The sequence below is a fragment of the Erythrolamprus reginae genome, chromosome 1 (genome assembly GCF_031021105.1).
Source record: "Erythrolamprus reginae isolate rEryReg1 chromosome 1, rEryReg1.hap1, whole genome shotgun sequence".
Lineage (NCBI taxonomy): Eukaryota > Metazoa > Chordata > Lepidosauria > Squamata > Dipsadidae > Erythrolamprus > Erythrolamprus reginae.
The window spans coordinates 148,349,405-148,365,016 of record NC_091950.1 but is presented as its reverse complement, the minus strand read 5'-3'; the positions used below and the strand labels follow the sequence as shown (position 1 = coordinate 148,365,016).

At 42.5% G+C, this 15,612-nt stretch overlaps 1 protein-coding gene across 2 annotated transcripts in view; it reads right to left on the bottom strand.

The window, feature by feature from the left end:
- Positions 1–850: 850 nt before the first annotated feature.
- The window catches only part of WNT6 (Wnt family member 6), a 58,031-nt gene continuing 43,269 nt past the window's right edge, over positions 851–15,612 (bottom strand). For both annotated transcript variants that reach the window (XM_070729032.1, XM_070729022.1), the window contains exons 3-4: positions 6,487–6,788; positions 851–1,874 (exon numbers count right to left, since the gene is read on the bottom strand). In XM_070729032.1, the coding sequence (XP_070585133.1) occupies positions 1,413–1,874; positions 6,487–6,788 (764 nt within the window). In that variant the 3' untranslated portion in view covers positions 851–1,412. The remainder of the gene's footprint in view (positions 1,875–6,486; positions 6,789–15,612) is intronic.

Sequence of the window (15,612 nt, the reverse complement as noted above, 5' to 3'; positions counted from 1 at the left end):
TGATGAAGGCTCCTCTGACCAAGAAGACATGAGTGACAGGGAGGAGGAGAGTGTGGCAGACAGCTCAGAAGGAGATCAATTATCTAGCTCCTCCTTGGATTCGGAACAAGAGTTAATGATACAGCCACGCATGTGGAGAGTGATGCATAGGCAGCAACAACTGAGAGATTATTATAAAAGAAAATGAAGCCACCTGTGGTTGGGTGGGGCTGTGCTAATTAGTGAGGCTGCTATAAATAGCAGCCTGTGGGTTTGGCCATTGTGGAGGATTATCTGATGGTTGTGTTTCGTGACTGCTTTACTGACTTTGACCTTTTGTGTGCTGCTTTTTCCCCGCTTTGAAACTAAACCAGGGCAAAGTGTGTTTCACTTTGTGAAAGAAGAAGGACTGTGAATTGCCTCACAGCTGCAAGCTAAGTATCACAGAACTGATAAGGGACTTGTACAAATTACCAGTTTGTTTGGAGACGAGTGCTCTTTGCTATACCAAAAGAGGCCTTGGTTTAAGTGAATTTTCATTATAAAGAACATTATTTTGAATTTTCAAACGTGTGTGTGTGTCTGAAATTGTATCTGTGCATTTTTGGGAGGATTCTACCAGAGAGCTCGACAGAACAACAGGTAAAGCTAATTTCTCTCTTTTTTAGTCCTGATCGTTTCCCATCTCTGCTGTAAGATGTATTCTCAAGATAATTTGATGGACCTAATTTCGGAGAGGGTGAAAAAAAATACACTTTTTATGCCATTTAACAACTCTGCTTGGATGAACAATAGAACAAAACAAGTAATTATTTACTAATCCATATTCATGGCACTTGTAATCACTTCTTGAATCACTCTTGAAAAAAAATGAGTTAAATAACTTTATTATTGTAAAAAGAAATGGCAGCCCAAAGGGGAGTCAGGGAGTTTGGGGGATTGGATAGTCACGAAATCTTTGCTGTCCTCTTAAACACAATAAAGGGCCTTTAATAGGTGAAGCACAGCACCCCTCTCTAGAGAATCAGTTCATAATCCATCATGAGAGGCCTACATAGGACCAAGATGCTGGAAATGATCATGGGAGCATCAGATAAGACAGGAATCCTCATTTTGGGGAGTACACATCGAGTGTTGGAAGACATGATAGGACCTTCTGAAGCCGTAGCCTGGTGCTAGATGCCAAGGACCTGCTACAAAGAAGTTGTAGTCAAATGCTAGGAACAATATTGGCCCCCAACAAGAACCTGCTCTGCGAATCCAAAGTGGAATCAGCCTCACTAGCACATTATTTTTATCCCAACTAGATTATCTTGATGCCCCCCGTACCCTAAACAGCTTGGGGACGCTTGGCCTTTCGGGATTCTGTGGCAGGCGGTATCCCGTCCTTCTGCTTTGGGTCATCCTTAATTCAACGTTTTTCCCGCACCCGCTCAAATACATAAACTGAGTTCTTTGCGCACTGTGCATTTCCGGCATTGAACTACACAGCACCAATGAAAGCGGCAAAGGCAGTTCTCTTCCAGGAACAGCGTCTCCTCGCGATGGCCCCGTCCGCAGCAGAGCAAGTCACAGCCGCTCATGTCCATGGCGGTGCTATTGCACACTCGCCCACGTGTGCCCAACGAACCCGTCTTGCGGTTAGCAATGCAGAAGTCGGGCGAGTCGGCGGAATAGATGAGGTCCTGCCGGTCCGGGGGCTTCATGTTCCGGCCCACGGGGATGAGCGTTTTGCCATCGTTGCCCCCCATCACTTTAAACGCCCCGTTAAAACGTTCAAGCAGGCGGTCCCCCACTTCCCGGAAAGGAGGCATCTTCTTCCAACAGGTGCGTAAGGCACAGGAGCCCGAAAGGCCGTGACACTTGCACTCTGTCCTCATGTGGTTCTTCACTGCCTGGAAAGGGGTTGGGGGCGGAGCCACAATAAGTAGGAAACAAAATGGCGGTCGCAAGATTAGTAAGATCAGAGTGAAATCTCCTGGCTGATTAGTTTATTATTATTATTTTTTTAATTTCTTTACTGATTTGTCAAAGTTGAAAAATCACAATAAATCTTTAAGCAATTCTACACCTGCTTCTTGACATTCATTTCGTATTAACACAAAACACAAGAACAAGGGGGCACAATCTGAGGTTAGTTGGGGGAAAGATCAGAAGCAACGTGAGAAAATATTATTTTACTGAAAGAGTAGTAGATGCTTGGAACAAACTTTCAGCAGACGTGGTTGGTAAATCCACAGGAACTGAATGTAAACATGCCTGGGATAAACATAGATCCATCCTAAGATAAAATACAGGAAACTGTATAAGGGCAGACAAGATGGACCATGAGGTCTTTTTCTGCCATCAATCTTCTATGTTTCTATACAATATTTATAATATTTACAATATTCTACGTCCTTGTTTTGTTTTCCCCTTTTTGTTTTCTATCGTCGATCCATTGATACCAATTTTCCCGTATTTCATAATAGTCTGAATCTTATTGACCTCTTAATTCTTATAGTTAATTTGTCCATTTCTGCGCAGTCGTAGATTTTCTTTATCGTTAAAACTTTTAAGATTTTATTTGGAACGCCTATCTTTTATTTCTGAGCTGAGTGCTGCCCAATCCTTCTGATTATTTTAGATAAGAAGTGAGAACAGGCAAGGGAGACGGAAAGTTTCTTCTAAGATTAGATGGGTGCATTCTTTTCCTAAAACAGATATTGTGTCTCTCCTGTTGCCAAAACAACAGCTTGTAAAATATGTGGAAGCTAATGCTTTAACCATGGACATCCCATAGACCAGTGTTTCCCAACCTTGGCCACTTGAAGGTATCTGGACTTCAATTCCCAGAATTCCCCAGCCAGCATTCGCTGGCTGGGGAATTCTGGGAGTTGAAGTCCAAATATCTTTAAGTGGCCAAGGTTGGGAAACACTGCCATAGACATAGAAACATAGGAACATAGAAGTCTGACGGCAGAAAAAGACCTCATGGTCCACCTAGTCTGCCCTTATACTATTTCCTGTATTTTATCTTACAATGGATATATGTTTATCCCAGGCATGTTTAAATTCAGCTACTGTGGATTTATCTACCACGTCTGCTGGAAGTTTGTTCCAAGCATCTACTACTCTTTCAGTAAAATAATATTTTCTCATGTTGCTTTTGATCTTTCCCCCTACCTGTGTTTCCTCCAAAATAAGGCTGGATCTTATTTTCTTTTGAGCCCCAAAATAAGCACGGGGGGATGTCTTATTTTTCCCCATTACTGGAGGACCACTTCTGATTGCTCACATTGGAGCAGGAGGCTGTGTGATGTGTCAGTGCCGTTGCTGCGAGGCAGGGCAGGGTGGTGCTGTCCCATGCATCCCACATCAGCTTACCTCAAGGCCGCAGCAACCAGGCCATCCACATGGCCTGACACCTACCTCGCCTCGAGGCCACAGCACCAACACACTACTCAGCCTCCTGCTCCATGGTGGCTGAGAGCAAACAGATGTGGCCTGCCAGCAGGGGTAGGCAGCAGGCAGGATGGGGTGGAACGCAGTTCCACCGGCAGAAATGAAGCTGTGTGCCCAGCTCCAGCTGACTATCCCACCCTCCCATTCTCCTCCTCCTCCTTGGAAAGCGGCAGGGAGACCAACACTGGCAGGAGTTGCAGGGGGCCCATTTCCTCCCCCCTCTTTTCTCAGCACCCGTTCGCCTAGCTGCCCAGCCTGAAGCAGGGGGCGACCCAGGAAGGAGAGTGCGGGAAACGCGAAGCAAATTGTCACCCAGAGAGCGACACTGGTGAGGTTGTACGTCGAGGACTTAACAGTTCACTTGAATGATGATGATCGTTCAAGCCACTCCCACCTGCTCACATGGCCGGCAAGCCACTCCTACTCAGTCACATGACCATCAAGCCACACCCACAAAATAAGCCACACCCACAGTGTGGCAGTAAAAATGTTGGCTGCCCATTACTGCCTGCCAGCCACATGGGCTCCTGCTACACATGGCTTCTGGTGCTGCCACCATGAGGAAGGTGTTGGGGCGTGGATGGTCTGGCTGCAGGAGCCGTGTGGTAAGCTGGTGCAGGGTACATAGAGCAGCTCCACCATCCCGGCTTGTGGCTATGGGACCATAAGCAACCAGGCGGAATGGGTGGCCGACCAGCTGTGCGGGTTCTTAAGTAAAGCTTATTTTTGGGGGTAGTGCATGAATAAAAATATGGTATTGTTCATTTTTTTTGGTAAGTCTTATTTTTAGGGAAACAGAGTAGCAGGTCAACTACAACACCTAAAGCAATTTTATAGGGATCCTAGCAAATTTTAATTGCACTTTTGAATTTCTTTTATGTTCAATTTTATTTGCAAAAAAAGTAGCGTTAGAACAGTTGTTATTTCATATAAGCATGACTGTTATCGCTATTTAAGCTATGTCTGTTTCTTAATATCTTACAAGAAACACAGTTGTTTTCCTTGCTTCTGAGCTGACAAGCTTCATATACGGTACTTAAGCTCAGAATTGGAAGTATTACATCAGTGATACTAGCCAGCTAAACTGTGAAAATCAGATTGTTGTCCTCAGACTGTTTCAAGAATATTATATGCCTGAAAATAATAAATTAGCACTTTCTATCTTTTTTTAAAAAAAGAAAAGAAAAATGAGAGTTAAGATATGTTATAGCATCATGCTTCTGATATCTAGATAATTAAAAAATTGTATTTTGGAAGAATCATTCATCACCATCTGATACAGACTAATTTTAGATGGAATACGCTATCCAAACAGCTCTTAAATATGGGAGCAGATATTTTAACAGTCCAATATTCCTGTCATCACATCAGAGTCTGTTGTGATAAGGTTTTGCCAAAATCCATCTAGAGATCTTGTTCAGGATGGGATTTGATCCAAGTTCTTAAATCACACTTTCCAACTTTAGCTATTATCCTTTAAAATGCTTTATATTTGTTCCTGTATTTTTTCCTCGCTCTGCATGCACTTATTCAATTGCGATAATATCCATTTTTTGAAGCACAAGTGATAGGCAAACTATAGAAAAAAGTAGAGTTTTTTTGTTCTGTCAGGGAATATAAGCTGATTGATTTTAATATACCGGTATATGGATTTATTAGTAATTTTTAATTAATTAGATTTGTTGTTGTGTTGTTTTTTGTATTCTGTGAGCCGCCCCGACTCTTTGGAGAAGGGCGGCATACAAATCTAATAAATAATAATAATCTACTAGTTTTTCTCATCATTCCTATCATCTTTTTCCTCCCACGTAGGACTGCATGACTGTAACTTGTTGCTTGTATCCTAAGATTTGTATTAATATTGTTTCTTCATTGCTTATTTGACCCCTATGACAAACATTAAGTGTTGTACCACATGATTCTTGACAAATGTATCTTTTTCTTTTATGTACGCTGAGAGCATATGCACCAAGATAAATTCCTTGTGTGTCCAAACATACTTGGCCAATAAAAAAATCTATTCTATTCTATTCTATAATAATAATAATAATAATAATAATAATAATAATAATAATAATAGGTTTTCGCTGGTGATCTAAGGCTCCTCTGCTCATTTATAAGATGGAATTTAAAAATGATGCACACACACACAAATTACTTCTCAAATTATGTAGAGGATCAGAAAACCAACAGTGTAAAAGAACATTAGGTTAAGAGGTCTAGAACATATAAAATTGTCTACGTGTAAGACAAGAGGAAACAGAAGAGAGAAGGGCCTCTAGAGCAGTGGTTTTCAACCTTTTTTGAGCCACGGCACATTTTTTATATTTACAAAATCCTGGAGCACACCACCAACCAAAATGACCCAAAATGACCCACTCTAACACAGTACATATTATACATATAGTTAATAATATATCACCCTCTGTGGGGGCCTCTTATAAAAAGAAAAAGGTCAAATATCTATACAGTATACACCATCAGGATAGACATAACCAGCTGAGGCTGAGGCTTCATCTAGTGGTGGCAACATTTACCTCCAGTCCTGACCAGGATTAGAAATTGGGACCATAGGGAGGAGTAGCAGCTTCAACTACTCACCACGGCCACACAATGACAAGTGTGCAGCAGCCCGAATGGGGACCTTCCTGGGTGTGGATGAGAGGCGGCCTGCTATTGGTTCATCGCTAGTGGTCGGGATGAATCCTAGAATGTGATTGGTCAGTGAGCGTTCCCTGTTCCTCCATTCTTCCTGTCGCTGATAGCTGGAGGGATTGTGAGGGGAATGTTTATGTTCGGATGGAGGTGGCTGGTGGCAGGCCGGATAAATGGCCTCCGCGGGCCGTATCCAGCACACGGGCCGTAGTTTGGGGACTTATGTTTAATTTCCCCACGGCGCACCTGACCATGTCTCATGGCACACTGGTTGAAAAACACTGCTCTAGAGGAGGACACGACCAGACAAATAAGTACATCTTAATTTACCCACAGAGAAGGAGAAAGAGTAGCACATCAGCAAAGGTTCCCACATAAAATAGGATGAAGGAGCAATATGGCCCTTACCAGCCTCCCTGCTTCATTGTTGTGCAGGTCAATAAGAGTCCGAATGTCGCTTTTGCCACGCTTGCGCTTCGCATCCATGAACTGCCGGGATTTCTCGTAGCCAAAGTCAACGTCGTCCCCACAGCCACCCCATTCCCAAGCAGAGCTCTCCGATCCCAGGAGGGCGGGGGGCAGAGGAGGTGCCCTGCTCCGAGTTGCCTCGCAGCCACACTGCAGCAGATCGCCCATGCTGCAGGCCTGGGTGACCGCATGGCTAACACCGGCTGCGGTGATGGCATAGACGAAGGCCGTCTCCCGGATATCTGTTTTGTAAATCGAGAGAGGGAAAACACATTAGGCCAAGTCCTCTTTCAAAACAAACCTTGATGGCCAAGCAAAGGAAGAGGTACTAGTAGGGCATGTCATCATCATAGGCAGCAGTGGTAATATAGAAAATATAGTTTTTCTATAATATAGAATAATATACTGCTCAAATAAAATAAAGGGAACACTTAAACAACACAATATAACTCCAAGTAAACCAAACTTCTGTGAAACCAAACTGTCCACTTAGGAAGCAACACTGATTGACAATAAATTTCTCATGTTGTCAGCACATTCAACTTTATACAGAGCAAAGTATTCAATGAGAATATTTCATTAATTCACATCTAGGAAGTGTTATTTGAGTGTTCCCTTTATTTTTTTGAGCAGTGTATATTATAATTTTCTGTAATGTAGAAAAATCAAGAAACAGGAGTGCCACACATCATCCAATGTTTTTGTAATGTTTGTTTATGTTTGTTTATATATGTTTATAATAAAATATTTTTTTGGTAAAAAAATCACAGGCAACAATTCAAGCCACTGAAGGCTTCTGATACAGTATTATCTGGTTACTTTATCTTGGCTGTTACCTACTTATTTAAGGAGTTTTTGGTAAACACGACAAGGCATAGCTCTAGTTCAATAATGTATGTTAGCACATACTCATCTTCAGCCATGATTAGAGACTTAGAATATAAATTTATTGGCACTTTGAATGTACATTATTCGGCATACATTAAAATGAAATTTCATTGCATACAGCCCTCATACACCACATAAACAGTGATGGTTTTCCTTCAGCCTTTGTAAAATAATACATTTTCCCATTTAAAATTCAACATATGTACATTTTATTGCATTCTCTTTCTCTGCCCTGTTTTGAATGGTGTGGAGATGTGATCAGAGCAGTAGGAAATGTCTGTATCCTGGGGAGGTTGGGCAATAAATATCATCAGTCCTTCTTCAGCCAAATGGTACCCAAGGCTCTCCAAACTTGGCAGCTTTAAGACTTGTTGATTTCAACTCCCAGAATTCCCCCATCAGCATGGGGAAATCCATAAGTTTTAAAGCTGCCAAGTTTGGGGACTTCTGCCTGGAATGAGGAAAGAACAATTTGCAATCATTGATTTAAAATATTATTCAATGTTGTTTATTGGACAAAAAACAATGCTGTCATAAAACTTGCCAAGTCCTATCTTGATGGCATCTGTTATATAGGCTGCTGGTTGGTGTCACCTCTGGGTCTCAGCAAGCCCCTTTCACCAGCCAATGAGAAAACCAATCAGCAAACCTATATTGCTTGGTGAATTTGCCCATTTAGACAACATTTTGCCAGCTAGTGTTGATAACAAGCAATGCAGAAGCAAGATAAGACTTAGTGATGCAACCAGTCAATCTTACAAACAGACATTCTTCTAGGTCCACACAAGAAAGGATGTCTGGTACTTTAGCTCAGTTTGTGGGGAAATGGTCAAAGTGACAAGAAAAAAAATGAAACTAACAGTGTATAACCAAGGAGGAAAACTGAGGTGGTCAGGAAAATGATTTTTGTCCTTCTAGGTATGTGTCTGCTAACCAAAAAGATCTACCATTCAATACTTCCAATCATCAGGAATCTGGGATGCACAGTAATTACACTTACCCTTAGAATTAGAACTGCAGAAAAAACAATTACTCTCAACCTGCCTTCCACTGAGAAACTGTATACTGTCAAAAAGAGGGCTGTGAAAATATTTACAGAAAACTCACATCCCGGACATAAATTGTTTCAACTCCTACCCTGAAAAGGACGCTATAGAGCACTGCACACCAGAACAACTAGACATAAGATCATCTTTTTTCCAACATCATCACTCTGCTAAACAAAGACTGTAATTCCTTCAACACTGTCAAACTATTTACTGAGTGTGCATTACTATTAATCTTCTCATTGTTCCCATCACCCACAAATGATTATATGACTGTAACTTTGTACATGTATATTTACAATTTATATTGACTGGTTCCTAATAAAATTTGATTGTTTATTTATACCCTATGACTATCATTAAGTGTTGTATGTTATGATTCTTGAAGAACATGTCTTTTCTTTTATGTAAACTGAGAGCATGTGCACCACAATTCCTTGTGTTTCTAATCACACTTGGCCAAGAAAGAATTCTATTCTGAGTCCTTCAGGATTGGGCGGCATAGAAGTAGAATGAATGAATGAATAAATAAATAAATATTCTGTTGTGTTCTGTTCTATTCTATTAAGATAGGTCTACAGCAGAGGTGGTATTCACTTATTTTTCAATCACATTTGGCCAATAAATTTTATTTTTTATTTATTTTATTTTATTTATTTATTTATTTATTCATTCATTCATTCATTCATTCATTCATTCAGTCAGTCAGTCAGTCAGTCAGTCAGTCAGTCAGTCAGTCAGTCAGTCAGTCAGTCAGTCCAGTACGTTTTGGTGATATAGAGATATAATATTTTTATACATAATTCTAGTAAAAGGGAAACATTAGGGCAGGGGATGGAAGGCACCCTAGTGCATTTATGCTCCAATATATTCTATTATTTGTTAGTAAGCCCCCCTGAAATCAGTAAAATGGATCTCTTTTCCAAATAAAGACCAGATTATCTCCGAGACTGCCTTCTGCCGCACGAATCCCAGCGACCGGTGAGGTCCCACAGAGTTGGTCTCCTTAGGGTCCCGTCGACCAAACAATGTCTGCTGGCAGGACTTAGGAGAAGAGCCTTCTCTGTGGGGGCCCCGGCCCTCTGGAATCAGCTCCCCCTGGAGATTTGCACTGCCCCCACCCTCCTTGCCTTCCGAAAGAATCTAATAACATATCTTTGCCGTCAGGCCTGGGGACATTAGACCTTCCCCTGACCAACGAAATGTTGTTAGCATGATTACTGTATGAATGTGAATGAATGTTTTCAAATTAGAAATCTAAGAATTGTTTTAGTATATTAATTGGACAAACTATTGTTATGTATTTTGGTATATGTTGTGAGCCGCCCCGAGTCCACAGAGAGGGGCGGCATACAAGTCCAATTAAAATAAAGAAATAAAAATAAAATAAATAAATAAATATACATCGGACTGGACTATACAAAGGTAGTTATGGAAAAAGGCGGAGATAATAAGATCGGCGAATGCACTTAATTAATCAAACCAACTGGAAATCCCGCTTGGCGCTATTCAAAAAGCAATCAAAGGGAAAGGCAGAGTAAAACGACCCCACGCTGCTGTCTGAACAGCCTTTAACACGTGTACGCCGTTCAACGAATCGCTTTCGTTAGCAACGCAGTAACAATGAGGCGGAGGGGGATTCCAAGAAGCGGTAGCCCCCTTCCCCATCTCGACAAGCTGGATTTTTATTTACGGCGGAGGGCGCCAATCGCCCCTCCGCCGCGGGACATGAGTTCCAGGCATCCCTCGCCTTGCTGGGACCTGCCACGGCCATGGGGGGGGGGGAATTTCTTCTTTGCTCCGCTCTATTCCAGCATGAGACGCCGCACCGCCGAGGGCTCCGTCTCCTCTCTTTCTTCCCCCCCCCCCCCACCTGCCCCACTTATGTCCCAATAGGGGGCTGCTTACGGGGGATTCCCCCCCCCCATACTGCGGTGCAGCACCATTGCTTTCGTATGGGACTCTGCGACGGTCCAATAGGCTCGCGTGACTTCCGTCCCGCCAAAACGGGCGCTTATTTTCTCTCAGGGGGGTTTCCCACTGGCTTTGCTCGACCGGGGGTTGAAGCCTGGAAGCGTTCCGTTGCCCAGCGCCGTGGCTTTCTGGCTCTCGTTCCTGCCTTATCCTAGGCTCGGGCTCTCTGTTGTCAGGATGATGCTCACGCTCAGCAAAGGGAGCATTTTGCTACTCACCCTGCCTGCACCTGTTGCAAGGCATTCCAGAACAGAGGCCTTCAAACTTGGCCACTTGAAGACTTGTGGACTTCAACTCCCAGAAATCTCCAGTATAGCAGAGCTGGCTGGAGAATTCTGGGAGTTGAAGTCCACAAGTCTTAAAGTGGCCAGGTTTGAAGGCCTCTGTTTAATAGAAGGATAAGCTACTGATATATGCTGCCCTATTCTGATTGTTGTTAACTTTATCCTATTAGGGAACACACACCCTTTAGTTCAATGTTGCATTTATTTGTTTGTTTGTTTGTTTGTTTGCTTGCTTGCTTGCTTGTTTATTTATTATTTTATTTATTAAGATAGATAGATAGACAGACAGACAGACAGATATATACTGTACACTGCTCAAAAAATAAAGGGAACACTTAAAGAACACAATACAACTCCAAGTAAATCAAACTTCTGTAAAATCAAAGTGTCCACTTAGGAAGCAACACTGATGGACAATCAATTTCCCATGCTGTTGTGCACATTCAACTTTTAACAGAACAAAGTATTTGATGAGAGTATTTTATTCATTCAGATCTAGGATGTGTTCTTTGAGTGTGTTCTTTATTTTTTTGAACAGTATATTTATACGCTCACCGACTCAGGGCAGCTTACAGAGGTAAAAATAGACACAGTGAACAATAAATGCAATTAAAACATTAGAAAATACATTAAAAACCACTGTAAAAAACAATCCCTCATGGTCTACGGAGAGGGGCGGCATACAAATCTAATGAATGAATGAATGAATGAATGAATGAATGAATGAATGAATGAATGAATGAATGCTAATGGCCTGCACAAAACTGTCGCCCAAGGTCCCCAGGCCTGCCAGCATATATGTGTTTTTAATGCCTTTCGAAAGGCAAGAAGAGTGGGGGCGGTGCAGCTCTCCGGGGGGGGGGAGTTGGTTCCAGAGGGCTGGGGCCACAACAAAGAAGGCTCTTCTCCATGGACCCGCCAGATGGCATTGTTTGGCCGACGGGGCCGGAGGAAGCCGACTCAGAGCAACCTAACCAGTCGCTGGGATATGTGAGGCAGAAGACGTTCTTATTTATTTATTTATTACTTGGATTTGTATGCCGCCCCTCTCCGAAGACTTGCAAATAATCTGGTCCAATGCCATGTAGGGCTTTATACATAATAACCAACGCCTTGAATTACATTGGGTAGACATTGGCTTCCTCGCTGTTAGCATCTTTGGTTTGATGGGTGTAAAAAGGCCTCGGATCAAGGCGCGATCAAGGGCAAGAGGACAAAGGAAAGGGGAGGCTTTCTTTGCCCTTATTGTGAGGGGAAGGAGTGTGTGTGGGGGGGGTATTATTCACCGTGAAGGTGCCACAGAGCCTCCCTGACCATATTTATGGCCCATTTTCTGCTCTCTCAGTTGCTGGGATGTCTGAGGAGGCTCTACGGACATGTAGGAGCAGAGCCTTTGAGAAGGGGGGAGGGGCAGTAAATCTCTCCCAGACGTGGATACATTCTTGGGCTTTATTAAAAGCTGCTGTGCTGTCTGGGAGCATCCATAATTGCTTCATTACAAGGACAGGGAGACATGTCACAGCAGTAAACCTTCGGCCTGTAGCAATAATCTGCTGCCTCCCTCCCCAAAGCTCCGGAGATGCCTGTACCTCTCACGCTCTCTCTCTCTCACACACACACACTGCAAAAGAACAAAGCTCAACCCTTAGGAGCCTGTGTATCTGTTGTCTCCATTGAAAGAAAAGATGGTTCTAAGCAAGGCAGGGCCAAGCCAAGATTCTTGGTGTTCCTTACTCATCGTCAATAGCTTATCCTTCTATTCTCGGTCTTCACCTAACATGAAAGATTTATCCTGTGCTAAATTCCCCTCACAATCAAGGGACCACCCCACGGCTTGATCAGATACTCAGATCGAAAGTCCCAGCTGCTTTATTTCACTTGAGAATATTTTACACCAGTATCTTTTGTTTTAATGTAAACCCTTGCATGAGTTTATTATTTATTGATTTGATTTTTATGCCGCCCTTCTCCTTAGACTCAGGGCGGCTTACAACATGTTAGCAATAGAACTTTTTTAACAGAGCTAGGCTATTGCCCCCACAATCTGGGTCCTCATTTTACCCACCTCGGAAGGATGGAAGGCTGAGTCAACCTTGAGCCGGTGATGAGATTTGAACCGCTGACCTTCAGATCTAGAAGTCAGCTTCAGTGGCCTGCAGTACAGCACTCTACCTGCTGTGCTACCCCAGCTCAGTTTTACAGAGTTATATTTTCATGTTTTGCTACTTAGCTTATTATACTGCATTCTAACTCATTTATTTAAATTCCCTTTATTTTATCTAATTTTATTGTATTTTAACCAATTTACACTGCTGTATAGTGTTTATGATGAGTCGCAGTTTTATGATGACCAATGTGGTCGCTATGGTTGATTGACTAATCGAATAAAACTGAACTGATTGATTGATTGACTTGTTTCTATCCTTTCCTCCATAAATTTCAAGAAGCTGTATATAGATCTCTTAAGGTTGAATGTGTATAACTTTAGAAGAGCTGTGTGTGCATGTGTACATACAGTTTATATAGTAGATAATGTATATTTTTGTGTTCCTGTGTGTAATATGTATGTACACATATGGCATATATACATAGAATTATAGAGTATATTTTGGATGTTCAGTAATAGTAAATAGATGGGGAAATTGTATCTCTTTGAGGAGAGGAGTGAGGGATGTCAGGTTGGCCATCTTTAACGCATCCCCCAATCACATAATCGTCAAGCCACTCCCACCTGGTCACATGGCTGGCAAGCTACACCCACAAAATAAGCCACACCCACAGTGTGGTAGTAAATTTTTTTTGCAGCCCTTCACTGCACACACACATTGCACACACTCATCTTCTCCAATTCCAATAAGAGAATGTCCAAGAAATGTGTGAATGGAGAGCCAGTCGCCTGTCAGTCATTGGAGAGTTAGTCAGTCATTGGAGAGCCGGTCACGAAGGGAGGACGAGGCTCCGCCCACCTACCCGGATGCCACCATTTGAGTTATTTTACACTCTGTGCATGCACAGAACACTTTCCACATGCACAGAGGGTAAAAGAACCCAAATGGTGGCATCTGGGTAGGTAAGTGAAGCCTTGCGCTCACTTTGTGACCGGCTCTCCAACGACCGACAGGCACGAGCGAACCTGGAGCATTTCATCTCTGTCCTGGGGTATGGTAGGATGTGAGGTAATATTATGGTCTTAACATTCAGTTCCAAGTTTTTTAATTGCTTTTTGTCTTTAAATATCATATTATTTGTACATAGATCTAGTATTATGATTTACATATCTGTTCTGTCTGGGTCCCCCTAGATGCCAACCCCAACCAAAAAGAGTAGCCAGACACACTGGTAAAAAGCAAAGGCAGTTTATATAATTGAACGCAAACACAGGTAACAAAAACTGTTCTTACAGACAGGAACACTATGAAGCTTCACAGAGGTTTCACGAAGGCCAGGCAATAAAACAGGATTCTTGCTGGCAAAAACAATGCTGGAGATAATAAACCCCACGCCTCCCCCAAGTCTTCCAGACTACTAGGCCATAAGCCAAGATCAGAGACGCCAAGAATCGAAGCAAGGTCACAGGACTCCCAGTTGATAACTCTCCACAAGACTGTAAGGGCGGGCCTGCCTTTTCAACCCTGCTGAGGAGAACCACACCCAAACCCAGCTGTTGCCAATTCAGGGATGGAAATACCTTTCTAATTGGCCCCGTCTTTGAGCTGCACGTCGCTGCCTCATGTCTATTATAGCCTGTGCGTCTTCATCCAATGAATCCAGGCTACTAGCTGGGGAGAGCCCCCCCCCCCGGGGGTCTCAAGCTGCTCTCCCTCCTCCTCTTCCTGACATTCCTCTCCCCCGTCTGCCTGGTCCTCCCCCTCCTGTTCACTGTCCTCCTCCTCTGGGCATGGATCCGGCAGAGCTCCAGCCGGTCCCTGAGGAGCCTCAGGCTGAATCACAACACATATCCATTTACAATAGTTGATATATTTCCATTATTCACTTCTTGGTCTTTTTTCACATTGTCTCACTGTCTTTCTCTCTCTCTCTTTTTTTATCCAGTTGTACCATTTAGCCCAAACTTTATAATAATCTGAATTATTTTGTCCTTTTAGTTCTATCATTAATTTGTCCATTTCTGCACACCTGTATATTTTATCATTTTCCAACAGAGCCTTGTCATTTTTCCAATGTTGAGCATAGACGATTCTTGCTGCCGTGATAATATGTAATGATAAATATTGAATAGCCCTTGGTTGTTGTTTTCTTATTATTCCTAATAAAAAATATTCCAGAGTGTATGCCATTTGTACTTTGTATATTGTATTGCTGGTGTTGTGAGCCGCCCCGAGTCTTCGGAGAGGGGCGGCATACAAATCTAATAAAACTAAACTAAAACGAAACTAAACTTTCTGTAACTTGTAATCAATCATGAATATTTTTCCAGTAACTTTTTACTTTGGAGCATAACCACCACATATGAAAGAAGGTACCTACGTCTTTTTTGCATTTCTTGGTCTTAACATTCAAATGGGGTTTTTTTCCCACGTGCCAAAACCAGGTACAATTCCACACAGACATGAAATATCTTTATGCCTAATTAAGACCCTCGATGCAAATGCAAATATATAAAAGAACAACAGTGCTGAGCAGTGGATGGGGCACCATTGGGCATAGCTGAAATTATATTTATATGGCATGGACTGGAGATATAAGGAACAGGTGAATCTGCACAGGAAGGCCCAGGAGGACCTAAAGGGTGATCTGCTGAGCAGACTGGCTAGGAGATATTATTGCTATGGGGCTACAAATTAGACATTGGAGATGATAGTTTGACAAAGGTGCTCAGGAAATAATATTTTTTTCTTGTTTCTGTTCACCTT